The sequence below is a fragment of the Zeus faber genome (genome assembly GCF_960531495.2).
Source record: "Zeus faber genome assembly, chromosome: 1".
Lineage (NCBI taxonomy): Eukaryota > Metazoa > Chordata > Actinopteri > Zeiformes > Zeidae > Zeus > Zeus faber.
The window spans coordinates 19,086,691-19,104,403 of record NC_137193.1 but is presented as its reverse complement, the minus strand read 5'-3'; the positions used below and the strand labels follow the sequence as shown (position 1 = coordinate 19,104,403).

Genomic DNA, 17,713 nt, shown 5'->3' with positions numbered 1-17,713 from the left:
CCTTTTATTTGACTTCCTTGACATCATGGAACAAAGTGAAGGCAACATGGAAACGGCAGAAGGACAATCACGATCTTGTGTATTTTCACCAGACAGTGTAACTTTATCAACCAAAGGTTTTTCTCAAGAATCAAACAACATTGCAGAAAAAAATAATGCAACCAGAAAATATTCAGTATTCTCTACAGTAAAAATACAGTATACAGTGAATATTAGCAATTCCACTGCTACCGCGGCTGTTTCCTACCACGTAGCGCTTAAGTCAAACTGCTGCACATTTACATTTTGAAAGATTCACATTGTGAATATCAGACGTGTCCCTTGTGGGTAACATTACACAGCCAGCACAGTTTTAAAGGAGCAGGCTCACAGCCTCAGATTGAACCCGGACACAAAAAGTAAAGAATATCCAGTTGGAACGCAGTATATTCCTCAATATCTTAAAAGTCCAGAACTTGTTCCTTTATTTCGCGCAATCGGGACCTTTGTGATCGCTCCTCACATCTTTAACTTCTCGTCAGTCTCTCAGTGTTGCCTCCGCTTGTATCTGATGATGGGGTTGTGCGGGGTGTGGATCATCGTGGTGTAGTTGACCGTGGGGAAGTATCCGTCCACCAGGTCGAAGTCGAACGTGCGCAGCATGGTGGACCAGATGGTTTTGATCTGGACGTACGCAAAGTTCTCCCCGATGCAGCGATGACGACCTGCGCAGGATGAGGAACAGCTTTCACTTTTCATTTGCTTCCGGTGGGTTTTCAAATTCTACTTGTTATTAATAATAATAATAATAAGTTGCTTTTGTGTTGCAAGATCAAAGGCTGTATTAATTCATCTAATGCATCCGTTTCGGTGAGGATACCAAGTTTCACTCTGAACGTAAACTACACTAATACACTAATGTATGTTGTGATGAAAGGTTCCTCTTTTTTTGAGATTCGGTTCCTGACGAGTCACTCAGTAAGAAGAGTCGTTCATTTTGATTTGGCGCTTGGTTCTTTTGGTGTAATACACTAAACAAGGGAAGACTTTATGAACCATGAAGAGAGTCAGACGAGTCGGTTTAGCTCTGAGTTGTGAATTGAATTCTCCCAAGAATCATTTAATCCTCGTTTATTTTGGTGGAATGTGAAGGTCATCAGTCACATTTCATATTAATAACGCATTGGCCTTTTTTCTGCCTTGGACTTTCATCTCGCCCTCAAGTCATTATTTTCAGTTTGTGAGTTGAAGTTGCTCACTCACACTTTTGCAACTGACAAGTGACTCCAGAGTCATTTCAAAGATTTGTTCGCTGCGAATCGTTTGCAGGTTTGCGTCACTTAACTATTAGTCGGCCACAATAATAATCACAATTCTATATGTCTATATGTAACACAAATCTTCCCACAGCAAAATGTTTTCCGGTTGTCGTCCTCACCGGCTCCAAAAGGCACGTAGGCAAACTTCTCCCCGGCAGCGGGGTTGTCGTTGAGGTAGCGGTCGGGATTGAACTGCGTCCTCTCGCTCCAGGTGTCGCGTAGACGGTGGTTCACGGTGGGAGACACGCAGACCTGGTGCCCCACTGGGATGGTGTAGCCTGCTGCCGTCTGCGCACACACACACACACACACACACACACACACACACACACACACACACACACACACACACACACACACACACACACACACACACACACACACACACACACACACACACACACACACACACACACACACACACACACACACACTCTTTTATGGACATATTTTTACATTTATAACAGTTTGGAATAAAACTATTTGGAAATTGATTTGATTTTCATATGGTTGTAGTGAGTGCTCACTCTTGTGTATTCAATACTGAAATGTTCACTTCCCAGCAATAGTGATATCTCGATTTTGGTCATTTGTTTATTCACTAATGTGTTTACACAAATCATATGGAAAATCAAACTGAGTTCCAAAACTAAGCACAAAAAGGGACCGAAACGCAACAACATCTACAGCTGCCACAATTATTACATAATCGCCTGATGACAACTTATTTGCGCTTTTCGCAATCAAATTGTAAGATCATTGATTTCTCCAATGATGTTTCCATACAAATTGAGCACAGCATCCCGACTACACCGAGGTTCCTACGGTGTGGTGTGTTCACCTGCAGAGAGCGGGCCATCCTCATCATGGTCATGATGGGAGGCCGCAGCCGCAGCGTCTCCTTCAGGCAGCGCTCCAGCAAGTTGAGATCCCTCAGCTGGGTACGAAAAGCAGCAAAACCAAACGAAGAGAGTGAAATAAATTGTCACCGCCTTCCATCATGCCTTTTTTTTTTTGAACTCCACGTAGAACATATGGCGCCTAATACTATCGTGAACGTTCAACAATCAGGAACTCTGCTTGGATATGATGAATATGGAGCATTCTGTATATTAGGGGTTCCAAACGGGGGTCTTTGAAGGAATTCCAGGGGGGTCTGCAACAACAGGTTTTTTTTTGATGTATTCTTTTCTGATACGATTTTGTCTTTTTGCCCTGACTAACAAAGTAAATTATACTTTTGTTGTGAGATTTGCACTTTAAGCAGAATGTAAAATTTGTGTATCCTCATTTTGCACTCCACGCAATCTGCACAACAGTCTTATCGGAAGTAAAATCAGCGTATTCCACCAAGTACATTTTCACATAAGGTGCATTTGGTGCCTTTGCTATACGGACAATTAGCATTTAAAAAATAGCTTAGCAGCCTGAAAAGGGGAAACATAAAAATAGCCGAATATATAATCATGTTTTTACGTACCTGGTCGAAGTCTAGCGGGGGCAGGTCGTGGCCGCACACGGCCCTCTGCTCGGCGTAGCAGCGCTCTTGCAGCGCGCGGTCCCGGGCCAGGAAGAATCCCATCCAGGCGCTGGTGGTGGAGGAAGTGTGCTGGCCGGCCAGGAGGAGGCCGATCAGCATGCCTGCGATTTCATTATCAGACAGGGGATGTCCGTCCCTGAAGAGAGAACATTGACAAGGATCTTCATTTAAACGCCTGAAATGCAAACTGTCGTTATAATGCTTACGTGTATTTCTGGGGTCAGAAATCCTAGAATGCATGTTGGGATTAAGCAGGACAATCTGATAACGTATTTTAATATGATCTACTCATCACGGATTATTAAAACTATCCTTTTTAGTCCTGATACAAAAATTGGAATATCATGAGAGCTCAAAACTTGAATGTGTCATATGCCAGTTATTAGGTTTAAGTGAACGGCAGCAGCTATAAACTGCAACTGTCTGTTTTATGTAAACACACATATACACATATAAAATATTTTGGCATTTCATAGCAACCATACCACCAACATCCCGATGTCACTCTCACTCATTTTGCTCAGCCACAGCTTTTAAGAGATACAAGTGAACGTTTCAATATAATGAACAATGTTCTTTTACTTGTATCTGGCATCGATGAGGGTCTGCAGGAAGTCGTCCACCTTCCCCGCGTTGGCTCTGCGCTTCTGAATCACCTTGAAGAAAATGTTCTTGATCTCTTGGTGAGCTCGGTCCCTGCGCCTGGTACGGACAAGGACATAAAAATATAAAAAATGAAAATCTGTATTTTAAGAGTTTTAAGCCAATCCTTGGTGTGACTGGTGTAGAGTAACATAAAGCTCTTTCAAAGATGGAATCAAGTTTCACTGCAACTGTCTGGTTAAACTAAGTAAAAGTGAAAGATTGAATCGCTGTTGATCTATTTTGGTAGGAACTCTCTTATTTGTCAAGTGAAGTCCAAGGTGGAACTGAGGGGGGAGGTGGTGTGGGGGTGGGACCTGAAGCTGGGCAGGGGCAGCCAGCCGGGCAGCAGCCAGGCAGCGTGGCTGAAGCCTCCGTCCAGGTCGGCGTAGAGCTGAGCCACGTGCTCGTCCAGCAGGAGGCGGATCTCCCTCCCGTGGAGGCAGCTGCTCGCTGTGAGGATGATCAGCTCCGACAGGGCCTCAAACAGGTCTGGGCAGGGAGGAGGATTGAAATAATAATAAAAAAAGATTTTATTTAACTTGTGGACACCTGGAGTGTGTGTGTGTGTGTGTGTGTGTGTGTGTGTGTTCTGCCTGAAAGCAGGCGAACGAACCCACTTCTCTCGCCGCTGTCTCCCCATCGTTTGAAATAGTCCTTGGTCTCGTCCTCGATGATCTTCACGTGTTGTTTGAACTGGGCGATGTTCAAACCCGTCTTCAACATCTTCTTCTGCTCCAGGAACACCTGCGGCGCACAGCGGGCGTCAACATGGGACCAGGATCATCCATCCCATCTCGTCGTGCCACACACTACATGGCCAAGGGCTATTGCGGGCAACTCATAGGACGCCACCTTTCCAACACATCGGCTTGTCAAACGTCTGCCCTGCTACACCTGCCCCAGCTCAGCCACCAAGCGTTAGGACAGATGAGCTCGCAGAACAGGGACCGCCGGCCGCCAAATCGTCCGTTCTCGGTTGAACACACACACACACACACACACACACACACACACACACACACACACACACACACACACACACACACACACACCCAAGCGTCTGGAGCAGTGGAAACTGATGAACCACGTTTCACCATCTGGCGCCTGACGGAGGAATCTGGGTTTGGTGTCGGGAGGGATAATGGTCTGGGGCTGTTCTCCGTGGTTGTGGCTCGGCCCCTTCATTCCAGTGCAGGGTAATGTTAATGCCACAGCAGACAGTGACATTCTAGAGAATTGTGCGCCTCCACCTTTGTGGCGACAGTTTGGGGAGCACCACCCCTTTTTCTGTTAGAGCACGACAATGCTTTCCTGACTCTGGTGGAAGAACTTGACTGGTATGCCCCGAGCCCAGACCTGGACCCCGCTGTCACAGCAGCAAACGGGTGGAGCAACTCTGTATTAATGGTTCTGAACTGAAATGTTCAACAAGCACGTACAGTATAGGTGTCGTGTCTTCCGGCCACGTAGTGTGCGCTGTATTTGACTCACGGGGTTGGGGACATCGTAAGCGACGCCCTTGCCAAACACCGGGGTGGTGAGTCTGGAGTAGACGTCCTCTGCGTTCAGGTCTTCGTTCTTGCTGTTGAACATCAGCGTGGCCGCCTCGCTGCCCAGCAGGTAGGTGAACGTCTTGCCCACCATGGTGAAGCTGAACACGGGCCCGTACTGGGGGCGGAAAACGGGTTTACTCTCCACAAAACCTCCAAACCAAAACATCAACATGCATGTGTAAGTCAGTATGAACACTATGCAAGAAAATATGTACTTCTTTTTTGGTTTTACAGGGGATAATGGCAATGTACAGTGTGCAGGGTATGGACGGCAGCCTGTCGTTTCACACTCAACTTTGAGCACATAGGCTTACTTTTTCATACGCGTTTTCCAGAAATTCAATGGGGCTTTTGCCGAATGCAATGGCATGTCCAAGGAAGGGGATACTGGAGGGGATGTGCGGTGGGTATTTCTGTAAAGACAATAATACATACAAAGATAATATCATTTCACCATCACAATTTAAGTATCACAAGTATCACACTTTTAAAATAAAAATATAAGGTAAAAAGTATTATATAAATATTTAACGAAATACAATCGGAATGCTACAAATATGCATCAATATGTTCATAGATAAATAAAATATAAACAATGTAAAGTCGGGGGAGCGTGAGCCTGACGTCAACGACGTGCTGGAGCAAGCCGCCACGTTTGGAGGATCAATACTCGAATTGACTGCGGATGTCGGTCGGCATGTTTGAGTTAAGAGATGTCTCGGAAGTCTTGTCGGGCGAAACGCTGCCACAGGAAAAAAAAACCTTGCAACCATCCTGCGTGAACCCTCGACCCTTCTGCTTCCCCCCCCCCTTCCCTTCTCTATTTTTGTACATTTCGTATATTTCAGCGATGTCTCTATGCAATTGAACTGAAGCGGTCCTCCAAAAGCGGCGACCAGCGTCCATAGCAACCCGTAGCAACCGTCAGGTTCACGTCGCCTACGCATTTACCGCATAGACGTACAACGAATGCATTCGGCTCATGAGGACGACCCTTGAAAGGGTTGGATGGAGCTCAACGTGACGTACACGCTTCGTTTTTGCAAACCCAATGCAGTATTTTGTCAACTCACCGGTTGCTCCCCAGACGCTTGCTGTTGTTGCAGGAGCAGCTTGGAAATATATCCCAGGGCGAGGGTGATCACAGACGCTGCCAGCACCGCTGACGTTAGATTGTCCCCCAGCAGCTCGCTGCTCATCTGGTACAGATACATCGACATTATTTATACTATCCCGACTGAGAACTGTCTTATCTTCGGTTTAATCGTAAATTGTTGTTTTTTTTTCTTTATGCTTTGCTTTACTTAGAATTAATTTTAAACGAACGCCGTTGCGCGTATTCCCTGCACAAACGCCAGAGCGAGAACGGGGGAGCGCAGCGTTATTTCCCCGGCATCTCCACCTGTCACTGGAAGACCTACCCCCGCCTGATACACGGAGCCGTCCGATTGGCTGTTCCCAATGTGTCAATCAAGTAGCGCCCCGCAACCTCGCCACCCGATTGGCCGCCGCGTCCTGAACCGATGTCTGGCTATCTGACGTCACTGTCCGGACGATAACGCGAGCCCGAGCGCGAGACGAGCTCCGGCCGTGGGCGACCGACGTCACGAACGCGTTTTGTTAATGCGTTACCACGTTTTATTTTGGTATGTTGGAAAAATAACTGCCATGACAGTTTAGCCAGTTTAAAACAGTGAAAATGCAATTGTACATACTGTACACTAAAGTACAATACATGCGACAATGCATGGATTACGCTATTATTTGAAAATGACTTATTTATCACTTTTCGTCATTTTGTTTTGAAATTAATAACGGACAAACAGCATTTCAACAATATCTCACGTTTATATACAGATTGCATATAATTGCATTAAAAAATAATCCAACCATTAAATAAACATATTTACATTGAACTCTGAATGGAACGCTGAAGCACAATATAAGAAGAGTGAAAAGGTGCAACTTTGAATGCGTGGAAGTAAAGCAGGCTCGACTGTTAAATATACACACAACGCAGGGCTTGGTGAGGGGATGGCTTCCCCTTCCCATACAGATTGACTGTAATTCCACGGGACCAGTCTGTGTTGATGTGTCCTGTAGCTCTTCATCCATAGGCGTACTTGTCTGTTAGACTTCTGTCGTTCGGAGTCATCTGTCCACTCAGCTTCATCAATAATTTCACAATAAGGCCGGCCTTTCAGGAAGAAAAACAAGGGTAACCATATTTAGTTTAGAAATGTTCACAGTATACGGGGGAAAAAAAAAGCATCTCAACATGGGTCCATGTGATTTGGAGATTACTGTTACTTGCAGATTTGTCAACAAACAATGAACAGTACGGTACAACTTGAATGGTTCTGGAAGTGTGGAAGCCGTCACCTGTTTTGTGTGCACGATGAAGTTCATTTTGTTTTCCACGCTGTGGATCTGGAAGTATTGGTCGGCGTGTCCAAGCTGCCACATGAACGCGCCATACTCTAAACTGATGAGAAGGACCTGGTAATACAAAGGGAAAGAAAAAAAAAAAAAAAAAAAGCCCAAAAAGCATCCATTTAGTGTGCCCGAGAAGGAGATGCACTCCCTATTTTCCTAGATTATACTGTAATGATGAATGAAAAACATGTCTAAAATTCCTGAGCGGTATCTGACATATCATGGGATAAACATTGTTTACAACTAAATTGATGGACTCAGTGTTCAATTATGCTTGAATAGGTAATACAATACTTATTGGCTCATGTCATCTTTCTTACAGGTCGGTCTCACACACACACACACACACACACACACACACAGACACACACACACACACACACACACACACACACACACACACACAGTTGATTTGGATTATTTGATTCCTGGTTATAAATCACGTGTTCCAGTTTCGAGTTTTACTTCTTTTCCTTGGGTTTGGGAAAGTAAAACATGAACATTCTTCTCAGAAAACACTATAGAATGTATGGTCCTCCTAAAACCAAGCATGTACCTTGGTCTCCATATTCATAAGGTGCAGGCCCTTGGTGTTGACGCCCACAAACACTCTGATAACCTTGTGGTTGCTGGCGCTGGCCTTTGTGTACACCTGGCCCGTGAAGAAGGCTGCTCCGTAGGTGGGGATGTCCCAGCAGTTCTGCAGGAAGAGTCGCTGCAGGTGGTGCATTTCCTTACTCACCCCCTCGCTCGTACTCAGGGCCTGGAGGAGGGTGGAGGGCAGAGGACAAAGGGGTTTGCTTGGCACACGTGGGGCGAGGGACTTGATTTGCAGAAGGAGTGGCATTTTCGATTCTTTGATCGTGTAAACATACTTTGTACTCATGTAGAATCCTGTTGGTCCAATGATGGGCTTTGCTTTTCACTTTGGATATCGGCACAATGGATTTGAGGTTTTCCTCACTGTTGGCAAGAACAAAAGGGTGACCGTTCAAGAGTTATTCTCAACTCATTCATTAGATTTCTTTAACTGCTTCTTTTTTATTCGGGATCTCAAGGGAATGGTGATTTTGGAGGGGTGTGAGGCAGGAGAACAGCCTATTGCAGGGTCACTCCATTCACAAACAATTTGTACCGATATCAGTCTTGAATTAGTCTAAAGCTGCTTTCACACATGCACTGTAAACCTGAATTTATCCGAACTTTACCTGGTTAAGCTGTATGTGTGAACACAAATGTCCGAATCATTTGACCCGGACAGTCAGGATCATTCACAGCGAGCAAGTGGGCATGTCGTGTGTTGATGACGTCTTTATCATGAGCCAGTTATTTACCTTAATGCAGATCTTCACAGCTGCTGCATACTCCTTTCTGCTTTCTTTATTATTCCTTTCCTCTCCTATGTTGCAGATACGTTCAAATACATGGAGTATCAATGCAAAAAAAAAAAAAAAGCCTCCTGCATACTGCACGCTTGGTCTAAACAAACAGATTATTTCCAGGTGGTGTAAACGGTGGTGTCTCCGTTTCTGACTACATGTGTGAAAGGGCAACTTCGGACAATATCCAGATAATTAGGTCCAGACATTGTCCGGAGTGCATGTGTGAAAGCAGCTTCAGTTGTTGTTCCGGTTATCGGTGGTATTCGCTGAAACCATGGAAACTATAAACCTTGATCATTTGGAATTTAGATTACACACATTTTTGTCGTTGAGTTTGATAATTTGTAGTTGTAGTAGTAGTAGTAGATAGTTAGAACAATTTGCTCATGAACAACCAACTCTTTGGTAAAATGTGATTTTGAGTACAGGCCCTGTTCAAGTCGGAAAAGCTACAGATATATAGTAAACGCAAGCTGTCTTTTTGAATGTCTGGTCAGTAGTGCATATCTGCAAGCATCAATTTATTTTATTAAAATAGTTTGTCAGCCTGTGAAATAGTGTAATACTTGTGTGTATATATGTTCTTGTTACCTCACAACCACCCATATTCTTTTAATTATTTGTTGTTGTATGATTGTAACTTGAGCACGAGTGAACTTTTCGACAAAGTAGGTGTAAGCGTCTATCTACATCCATCCACGCATCTCACTTGAGGAACCCTTGCTTGTGCTTCTTGCTCTCGTAGTTGCCGTATATGATCTGCAGGAGGAGGCTGGCCAGCGTGATGAGCTTGCTGTCCGGGGAGGGGAAGAATCCTTTCAGGAGACAGTGGCGGGCCTCGTCAAACAGGATCAGGATGGACAGCGGGTCGTCCACCTGTGACACAAACACAACAAGAGTGGGAGGCCTTGGGTGAAGAGTGTGCTTCAACAAATTGGACTTAAAAAAGGAGGAATGCCAAAGGAGATCTGAAGCTGTGCGCCGCACATGAGTGGACAGTGAGTTGAGATCTACCTTCTTCTCTATCTCGAGAGGTAACCGGACGTCCCGCCGCAGGAAGAGTTGTGGGTTTTCCCTCTGAGGGTCCAGCACTGTGAGGTCCGTCACGATCTCTGTCCAGATCCGCAGGTGCTGCAGGGGCTTGTGGTAGGGCTTCAGCTGCAAGTCTGAAACCACACAATTAAAGAAATGGCTTTTTATTTTTATTATGAACCACAGCATGGATTTCGGTCCATTCTTGGCACCCACTCACTGAGGTTCTCGGAGCAGATCCAGATTGTGAAGTACTGCTGGGTCTCCTGGGACAGACGCATGCCCTCCATGATCTGCTGCACGGTCGTGTTGTTGCCGTGTTTCAGCTCCACCGAGCGGTACGAGCCGTCCATGCGGTAGATGCGCACCTTCTCATACTGCGCAACGGAGAGGATCACATGTACACAGAGTCAATGATAGAAACTTTGTCAATTCCAACTCCTACTTCTGACGTGAAAAAACATCCGCTGAGGTTTAACTCACAGGTCTGGTATTGGCCTGCTGCAGCAGCTTCACTGCCTCCTCCCATTCATTCTGCTTGTTCTCCTCACACACCTGAAGAGGCGTTCTCTTCTGCTGATCTTCTATATGCTGTTAGTGGGGAGCGCAAATCAAATGACCTTTTACTACTAACGAATCCCAAACTACTCAACAAAGCAAAAAATTTGCATCATTTGACAAAATAAATCAATATTGTCAGGCTTAAGGCCATCTCTCTACTTTGGTCTTTACCCGGTCTATCTCCGGGTGCTGCAGGAGGAGCTGGACTATCTCAGAGTGTCCTCCTCGGGCTGCAAAGTGCAGCGGAGAGCTGAGCTGGCCATTCAGCAGGTTGGGATTACAGTTGCCCTTCTCCAACAACAGTTTGGTGGCCTCAACTTTGCCATGCCTGGAGGAAGCAAAACAAAGCTTCTCAGGAGTCTCCTTGGAGATGTTTTGGGAAATGCAGCGGCTCATCTTGCAATAAAAATTAAATTTCCCATGAACTGCAAGTAGCTGCTAGTCAAAAGCAGCTACTTTGACTCTTGATCAATTAGTATGGGGAATAGCAGAGGTGATGTATCTGTGATTGTCGTTATGTAAATGACTTTCGCGACTTTTCTGGGCTTTACAACATATTGCTCTTGAGAATTTTGAGCAGAATCCAACCCCGGTCCAATGTTTTTGAACATTTAGAATAATTACGTAGATATTATGTAGAAATCCCCTAAATAGTGATGAATTCCTTGTAGGACCTTTCAGTACACCATCTATTGATCTCTGAATGACGCATGCTAATCTTGAGACGACGGGCTTGAATCAGACTGATCCAGCTGTCTGGTAGCTGACTTTTGATACTCAGATATGATTCACTAGTGAGGTAAGTGTGGACTGACCAGCAGGCGTAGTGGATGGGAGCCCAGTGGTCACTGTCCAGCTGCTTGACGGAGAAGCCACTATCGAGGAGCTTAGACAGCAGCTCTGTGTCTCCCTCACAGGCGCTGCGGTGTAGAGGGAAATCATCCACCCACTGGCGGTCCCTGGGACAAAGAGGGCACATTCACAAAATGATGCTTTTTATTAATCGTCAGGCATGGGTCCAAGGCTGGTGGTCAGCCAAGGGGGTCCAGCATAATAAGGTGGAAATAGATGCAAAGGAACGAAAGAAGATAGAGTCACAAGCAAGGAAAGGTAAGAGTAGGTAACAGTAAGAGTTTCAAGTTTGGAAAGGCTCCTCACTTGTCTTCGGTCACACTGTTGGGACCGTGCTGCCACTTCTCCCTTTTAGGAATCTGGATTTTGGAGTAGTCTGGAGCTCCGAGTCCAAAGTAAGGGTTGATTATGACTTTGTCAACCTACAAACAGAGTTCAAGGCAAGGGGATGAATGGAAACATGTTGTGGACAAAAGGGGGGTTAGTGTTGCTTTGGGATTTTCCCTGTGAGGCTTTTCCACCAAGGAATAGGAACCAAATGAGGAACCATGAGCTCATAGATATGCATGCATTTATATCAATAATGTACCTTTTTTTTTTTTTTTTTTTTACAATGCAAATATCAGATGTGGTGGAAACAGCCTGAAGTGCTCTCCTATCATGTCGATGCAGGTCTCGAGGCCTCTTACCCTGTTGGTGTACTGCAGATCTGAGCCGTAGAGTGGGTTGAACACACACATGTCGGCCTTCTCCAGCGACATCATCTTGCTCTTGATCTCCAGGGCGGTGTAACCCATATGCAGGCCCTCGTCGCTCACCTTGCCCTCGCTGGTGTAGGCTGGGTTGCTGACATTGGTCTTGACCCGCTCCACAGGCGCCGGGCGGAACAGAGAGGGAATGGCGTGAGGCACCATGTGCTGCTCTGCAAGCCACCTGCAGAGGTCAAAGAGGCATGCATGAAAACCCTCAGTTCAAAACTCAGTTCAGAGCTCACCTGTGGCTCACTGACTGGAGATGGGGTTTCAATGGCGGCTTTAAGGGATTGTGTGGAACACATTTTGTGAGCTAATTTATCAAATAGGCCCTACTATTAAAATAATATAGCCAGGGCTGGATTAAACGGATGATTGCACTAGGTAGACACCCCTCTACCCCCAAATGCATATTTTGATGGGGCGTAGTTTAAGGTTGTTGCATCTTTGTCATTACATGCTAACCTGCTCGTATTCTAAACAGATCTCTCTTGCTCTGACTGTTGACTAAGGATGCATCCCTACTTGTCTAAGGCCAGCAGCATCTTGGAGGTCATGGAGGAGAAGTGGGCACTGGTCTCACTGCACACTCTCATGATGTCCTGGAAACAGTAGAAACTGGGACTGCCGCTGGTGTAGGTGGGCTTGCTGTTGTCTGTTGATAAAGAGTCAGAAATAAAACAGATAAATATTCACCGATCAGCCACAACATTAAAACCACTGACAGATGAGGTGAATAACATTGCTCATCTCATTAGAATGGTACCTGTCAAGGGGTCTGATATACTAGGCAGCAAGTGAACAGTCAGTTCTTGAAGTTGATGTGTTGGAAGCACTGAAAAATGGGCAAGTTTAAGGATCCAAGCGACTTTGACAAGGGCCAAATTGTGATGGCTAGATGACTGGGTCAGCGCATCTCCAAAACAACAGGTCTTGTGGGGTGTTCCCGGTATGCAGTGGTTAGTACCTACCAAAAGTGGTCCAAGGAAGGACAACCGGTGAACCGGCAACAGGGTTATGGGTGCCCATGGGCTCATTGATGCGTGTGGGGAGCAGAGTCTAGCCTGTCTGGTCTTGATCCCACAGAAGAGCTATTGTAGCACAACTTGCTTCAAAAGTTAATGCTGCTATGATAGAAAGGTGTCAGAACACACAGTGCATCACAGCTTGTTGTGTATGGGGCTGTGTAGCTGTAGACCAGTCAGAGTGCCCATGCTGACCCCTGACCACCGCTGAAAGCACCTACAAATGGGCATGTGAGAGTCAGAACTGGACCATGGAGCAATGGAAGACGGTGGCCTGGTCTTGACGGCACGAGGGGGAGCTACACAATATAAGTGTTGGTTTTAATGTTGTGGCTGATCGGTGTATACAGACTCCTTTCACCTGAGATTAAAAAGTGGTGTTTTCAGGTTACCTTTGACACTGACTGGCACAATAAAGAGGGAGGCCTCTTTTCCTTCATTGTCACCATCCAGTGGGAATTTCTTCATATGGACCACACGCTTCCCTGCACCGAAACAAAGCAAAACACTTATTTCATAGAAACTGGAATGGGCATTGATCACATGATTTGATATTGCAACAGCAATGAGCTGGAAAGTATTGAAATGAGCTTGATTGGGTTTTGTTATTTTTAACTATTACTTTAGGAATCAACTGTGCATAACCTCTTACGTTGGGAAACACGTTGGTATGAAAAACATTATATTGGTAACAATTAACAAAACCCACCTATGAATCCTTGATTATTGGATATGGGTTTGGTCATTTTATCAACATAATCCAGAATGGATTTGGCTTTGTCTCCACCAGCTTGGATCTTGGTGGACAGTAGGACTTTCTTTCTCTTCTTCTCTTTCCCCTCCAACGGTACTTCTATCAACAGGATCTTAACACACACACACACACACACACGCACACGCACACGCACACGCACACAGCTATGATGATTTTGTTAATTTGTGATAATTTGTTATTCATTTGTGTGATTATTCTCAATGTCTAGTAGATCACACCAAGGTCATAATCACTCTTCTTTATGTATTTTATGTTTATTTATGGTTTTTTTGGAAGGTTGGGAGAGAGATCCTTTTTTCCACTGCTTGTGAATCCATCTTTTGGCTTGTACATTTACCTCATAGGCTTTAGCTCGGTAATCCTTAGAGCTCAAACTGACTTGATTCTTTGGGCGAATGACTGCAACAAAGACATCTTCCAGGTTGTCTTGGTTTCCCATCGTGTTGACGCAACCTCACTTCCAGCAAAACATCCTACACAGCAACCAAATACCACGGAGGTGCATGCCTGAAATCAGAATCAGAATCTGCTAATTTTGGCAAAGTCCATTTTCATGTATGAGGAATTTGTTGTACACATTCAGACATATAAACAAGTCCCGTAGAAATGCTTACAAAAAATACATACAGAATGTACTCTGTGCACAAGATGAATTAATACGACAAATAAATATATATCAAATATATATGAATAAAAAAGAGGATAAGAAGATTTTTACAGAATCAAGTGACACAGACAATTATATATCATATGCAGATTATTAGAAAGCATTATATCGATTATATATCATGTAGATATTAAACAGTATTATATAGACTACATACAGTACAATATACCTATTATTATATAGCATTACATAGATCATACAGCATATACAGTCTGTTATATAACATGTAGAGATTATTATTATATAGCATTATATAGATTATACAGCATATACTGTCTGTTATATAGCATGTAGAGATTATTATTATATTGCATAACCGATCATATATCCGTTTCGCATTTCTGTGCAATAGATATGGAATAATAAGAATAAAAAAGTTGCATAGTCTATAAACTTGATACGTTGAGAATATGCTTATAATGAGTTCATCCTGATAAACATAAATGCAGAATAATCCATTTGTGAAGAGCGTAACACACTGAAAAGCCAACTCTTAACCCCCGTTTAAACGTCACGCCCCGGAAACCAGGCGCACTGTTGACAATTGTAACAGTCGACTTCTCCAGAAGGGAACGTATCAAACGCTGCGGTTCCCGAGATGAACTTTCATTCGTCAAAGGTTTCGTTTTTAAAAAACGAGGATCCGCAGCTGGAGCGACACGATGTCTGGTCGCTCCCGGAATGGAAACATCTGAAACTTACCTTGAGTCGGGTTTCCCCCCCCCAAAAAAAACCTACAGACGGTTGATAAATATAGATCCAGTTTCCTCAGGTGCGCTATACTCCAGCTGCGCCATCGGCCCTACTAGGTGTAAGTAAACTATGAGTATAGTAGTAGTGATAGGGTAGTACTTTGGCCTTCATCTGCGGTCTGTGGTGCCGACAGCACCGACTGACTATAACCCACGAGAATTGTATTTGATCTTGCAAACAGCGCCCTCGGGCGGTAGGGGGACTTTTGTGCATGGGGTGTCAAAGACTTCAAACTTCGACCGATGACATTTTTTTCAAAATAAATTTATATATATATGTGTGTTAGTATTACCAAACACATGAATTAGGGATCTGCTTTTTTTTTTTTTTTTTTCCTTCACCAAGTCGCTTTATTTGTGCGCTGACCAAATGCTGTAGACCTATATTTGCAAACTCATGGAGTATAAATTCATATGTAAACGGAAAAATCCAGTGCATGAACGTTAATTTGTTTGGATTCTTCCAACGGCTCTGCGAGGTGAGTTCATGCTTTTGAATTTGTTTTGTAAAGCAGGGAAAAAAGGGGGGCGAGTGGTATCTTTTTTAAGTTTTGGGGTTTTTTTTGGGGTTAAAATTTATCTGACCATTTCAGATATGTTCAAAGTCATTGAATGTTATCAATTTAACTACATTTTGTGAAGACGGTAAATGCCCAGGATTGCACAACTATGGCTCCAAATTAAAGCCATTTTTGGGAAATATATGGTGTTCTGAAGTTTTTAATTACTAATTAACTAACAACCTGGTAAAGCTTCAATTTAAACTCAAAAACTTTAAAACTTATTCAAGGCAAGGACTCTTATTGAAGAGATTGTAAAACCTTTTTAAGACACACACATTTAGCAGCTGAAGAAATTCAGGGTCTCGGTGAGGATCCTCAAGTCCTTCTGGAGCAATGGAGAGCACCCTGACAGGCAACATCAATGCCTGGTTTGGGAACTGTACTGCTCAGTACAGGCGGGCACTGCAGAGGGTGATGCGTTCAACCTAACGTACAACAGGAACTACTCTCCCCTCCCTGCAGGACTTATGCACCTGGAGATGTAGCAGCAGAGCCTGCGGGATTATAAAGGATCCTCACCACCCCAACAACGGACTGTTCCAGCTGCTGCGGTCGGGCCATACTGTGCTGCATTGTGTACTGTTACTGTAATGCTGTGCCGTACTGTTGTATAACTGTGCTGTATATCTCTACATACTCACACACACACACACACACACACACACACACTCTCTCTCTTTCTCTCTCTCTCTCTCTCTCTTTATTCAGGTTCAAGAGGTTTATTTGTCACATACATATACATACGGTCATACATATATGCAGTGAAATGTCATGACACCTGTTGATTACGCACAATAAGCTCTATGAGCTCTTAAAATACTAAAAATACTCAAAATGTGCGGTTTCTATACGAGGTGCTTGAGCAAGCGGTCGCAAGGGGCGGCACCACAATCGCGATTCTGTGTTCTATAATTATATAATATAATTAATTGTCTGTGTTGTATTAAATATACATCTTCCAAAATGAAACTTACCTTAATTGACCTCTAGTACTTAAGCTCACAAAGCGTAGGAGTCCTGGCATGTCACAAAAGTAGATGTCCTGGCATGTTACAAAAGTAGAAGTCCTGGCATGTTAATAAGCGTAGGAGTCCTGGCATGTTACAAAGCTTCAAATTGCTCAGATTGTACTTTGGGTCGTCTGTATAACGTACTGCTATGTAACCACTGTGATTCACATGCCGCTTTACTGCACATATCTGTATATAAATAATAGTATATTCCTCTATATACATAATAGTTGATTCCTTTTATTTCTATTTTGTATTGTTACATTGTATATTACCTTTTTTAACTTTTATTTTATTCTATTTACTAATTGAAGTGCGTTTTAGGAATCCGTTAGTTTAGTTAGTTAGCTATTGTGCCAGTTAGCTATTGACCAGTTAGTACTTATTGTGCATAATCTCCGGGTGCGTTGCAATGTCATCTCACTACATATATGTATGCTCGTAGATGGAGTCTGATGACATCAGAAGTGGCGTGGGATCATGGGAATTGTAGTCTTCATTTATCACGCGTGCGCGGTGCAGGCACTGTTTCCGCGACAGAACGCGCAGCAAACCGCAATAAATAATCGTGCTCCACCAAACATAAGTTAGTAGAGTAATATAAACAATAATGGAGTTATGGACAATTACGCCGAGCTCTGGCGTCACAGCCGGTGCTCCCGTGTTGCCCCGAAAGTTACACGAGTAGATGAGGTAAAGGTCATAGACGCCATGACATGCGACCTAATGAAGCGGTCCGTTACCAACATTAAGGTCACATTACAATTAAGGATGTCTCTGGGTTTTAAAACTATTAAGAAACATTTTAGATCAGAACATCAGTGCACAACTCAACAAAATACATAACAGGTCAAGTCATCTTTAGAGATT

At 44.0% G+C, this 17,713-nt stretch overlaps 2 protein-coding genes across 4 annotated transcripts; both read right to left on the bottom strand.

Moving 5' to 3' along the window:
- Window positions 1-94: 94 nt before the first annotated feature.
- cyp51 (cytochrome P450, family 51) lies at window positions 95-6,384 on the bottom strand. Its single transcript, XM_080014413.1, has 10 exons — window positions 6,110-6,384; window positions 5,351-5,449; window positions 4,975-5,151; window positions 4,101-4,227; window positions 3,798-3,972; window positions 3,421-3,540; window positions 2,779-2,974; window positions 2,140-2,235; window positions 1,418-1,586; window positions 95-704 (listed from the first exon to the last, which is right to left on the bottom strand). The coding sequence occupies exons 1-10, from the start codon at window positions 6,254-6,256 to the stop codon at window positions 526-528; spliced, it is 1,485 nt and encodes a 494-aa protein (XP_079870539.1). The 5' UTR covers window positions 6,257-6,384; the 3' UTR covers window positions 95-525.
- A 518-nt stretch (window positions 6,385-6,902) lies between these two features.
- krit1 (KRIT1 ankyrin repeat containing) lies at window positions 6,903-15,403 on the bottom strand. Of its 3 annotated transcripts, none has more exons than XM_080014181.1 (17): window positions 15,221-15,403; window positions 14,189-14,358; window positions 13,786-13,942; window positions 13,469-13,561; window positions 12,577-12,706; window positions 11,989-12,232; window positions 11,606-11,721; window positions 11,263-11,406; window positions 10,619-10,775; window positions 10,370-10,477; window positions 10,107-10,263; window positions 9,869-10,020; window positions 9,564-9,730; window positions 8,348-8,435; window positions 8,029-8,235; window positions 7,419-7,535; window positions 6,903-7,233 (listed from the first exon to the last, which is right to left on the bottom strand). In XM_080014181.1, exons 2-17 carry the CDS (start codon window positions 14,288-14,290, stop codon window positions 7,144-7,146), a joined length of 2,229 nt encoding a protein of 742 aa, XP_079870307.1. In that variant the 5' UTR covers window positions 14,291-14,358; window positions 15,221-15,403; the 3' UTR covers window positions 6,903-7,143. The 3 variants fall into 3 exon arrangements, with proteins under 3 accessions (XP_079870307.1, XP_079870308.1, XP_079870309.1); XM_080014182.1 differs by having other exon boundaries at window positions 14,189-14,324; XM_080014183.1 differs by lacking the exon at window positions 15,221-15,403 and having other exon boundaries at window positions 13,786-13,994; window positions 14,189-14,229.
- Window positions 15,404-17,713: the final 2,310 nt, after the last annotated feature.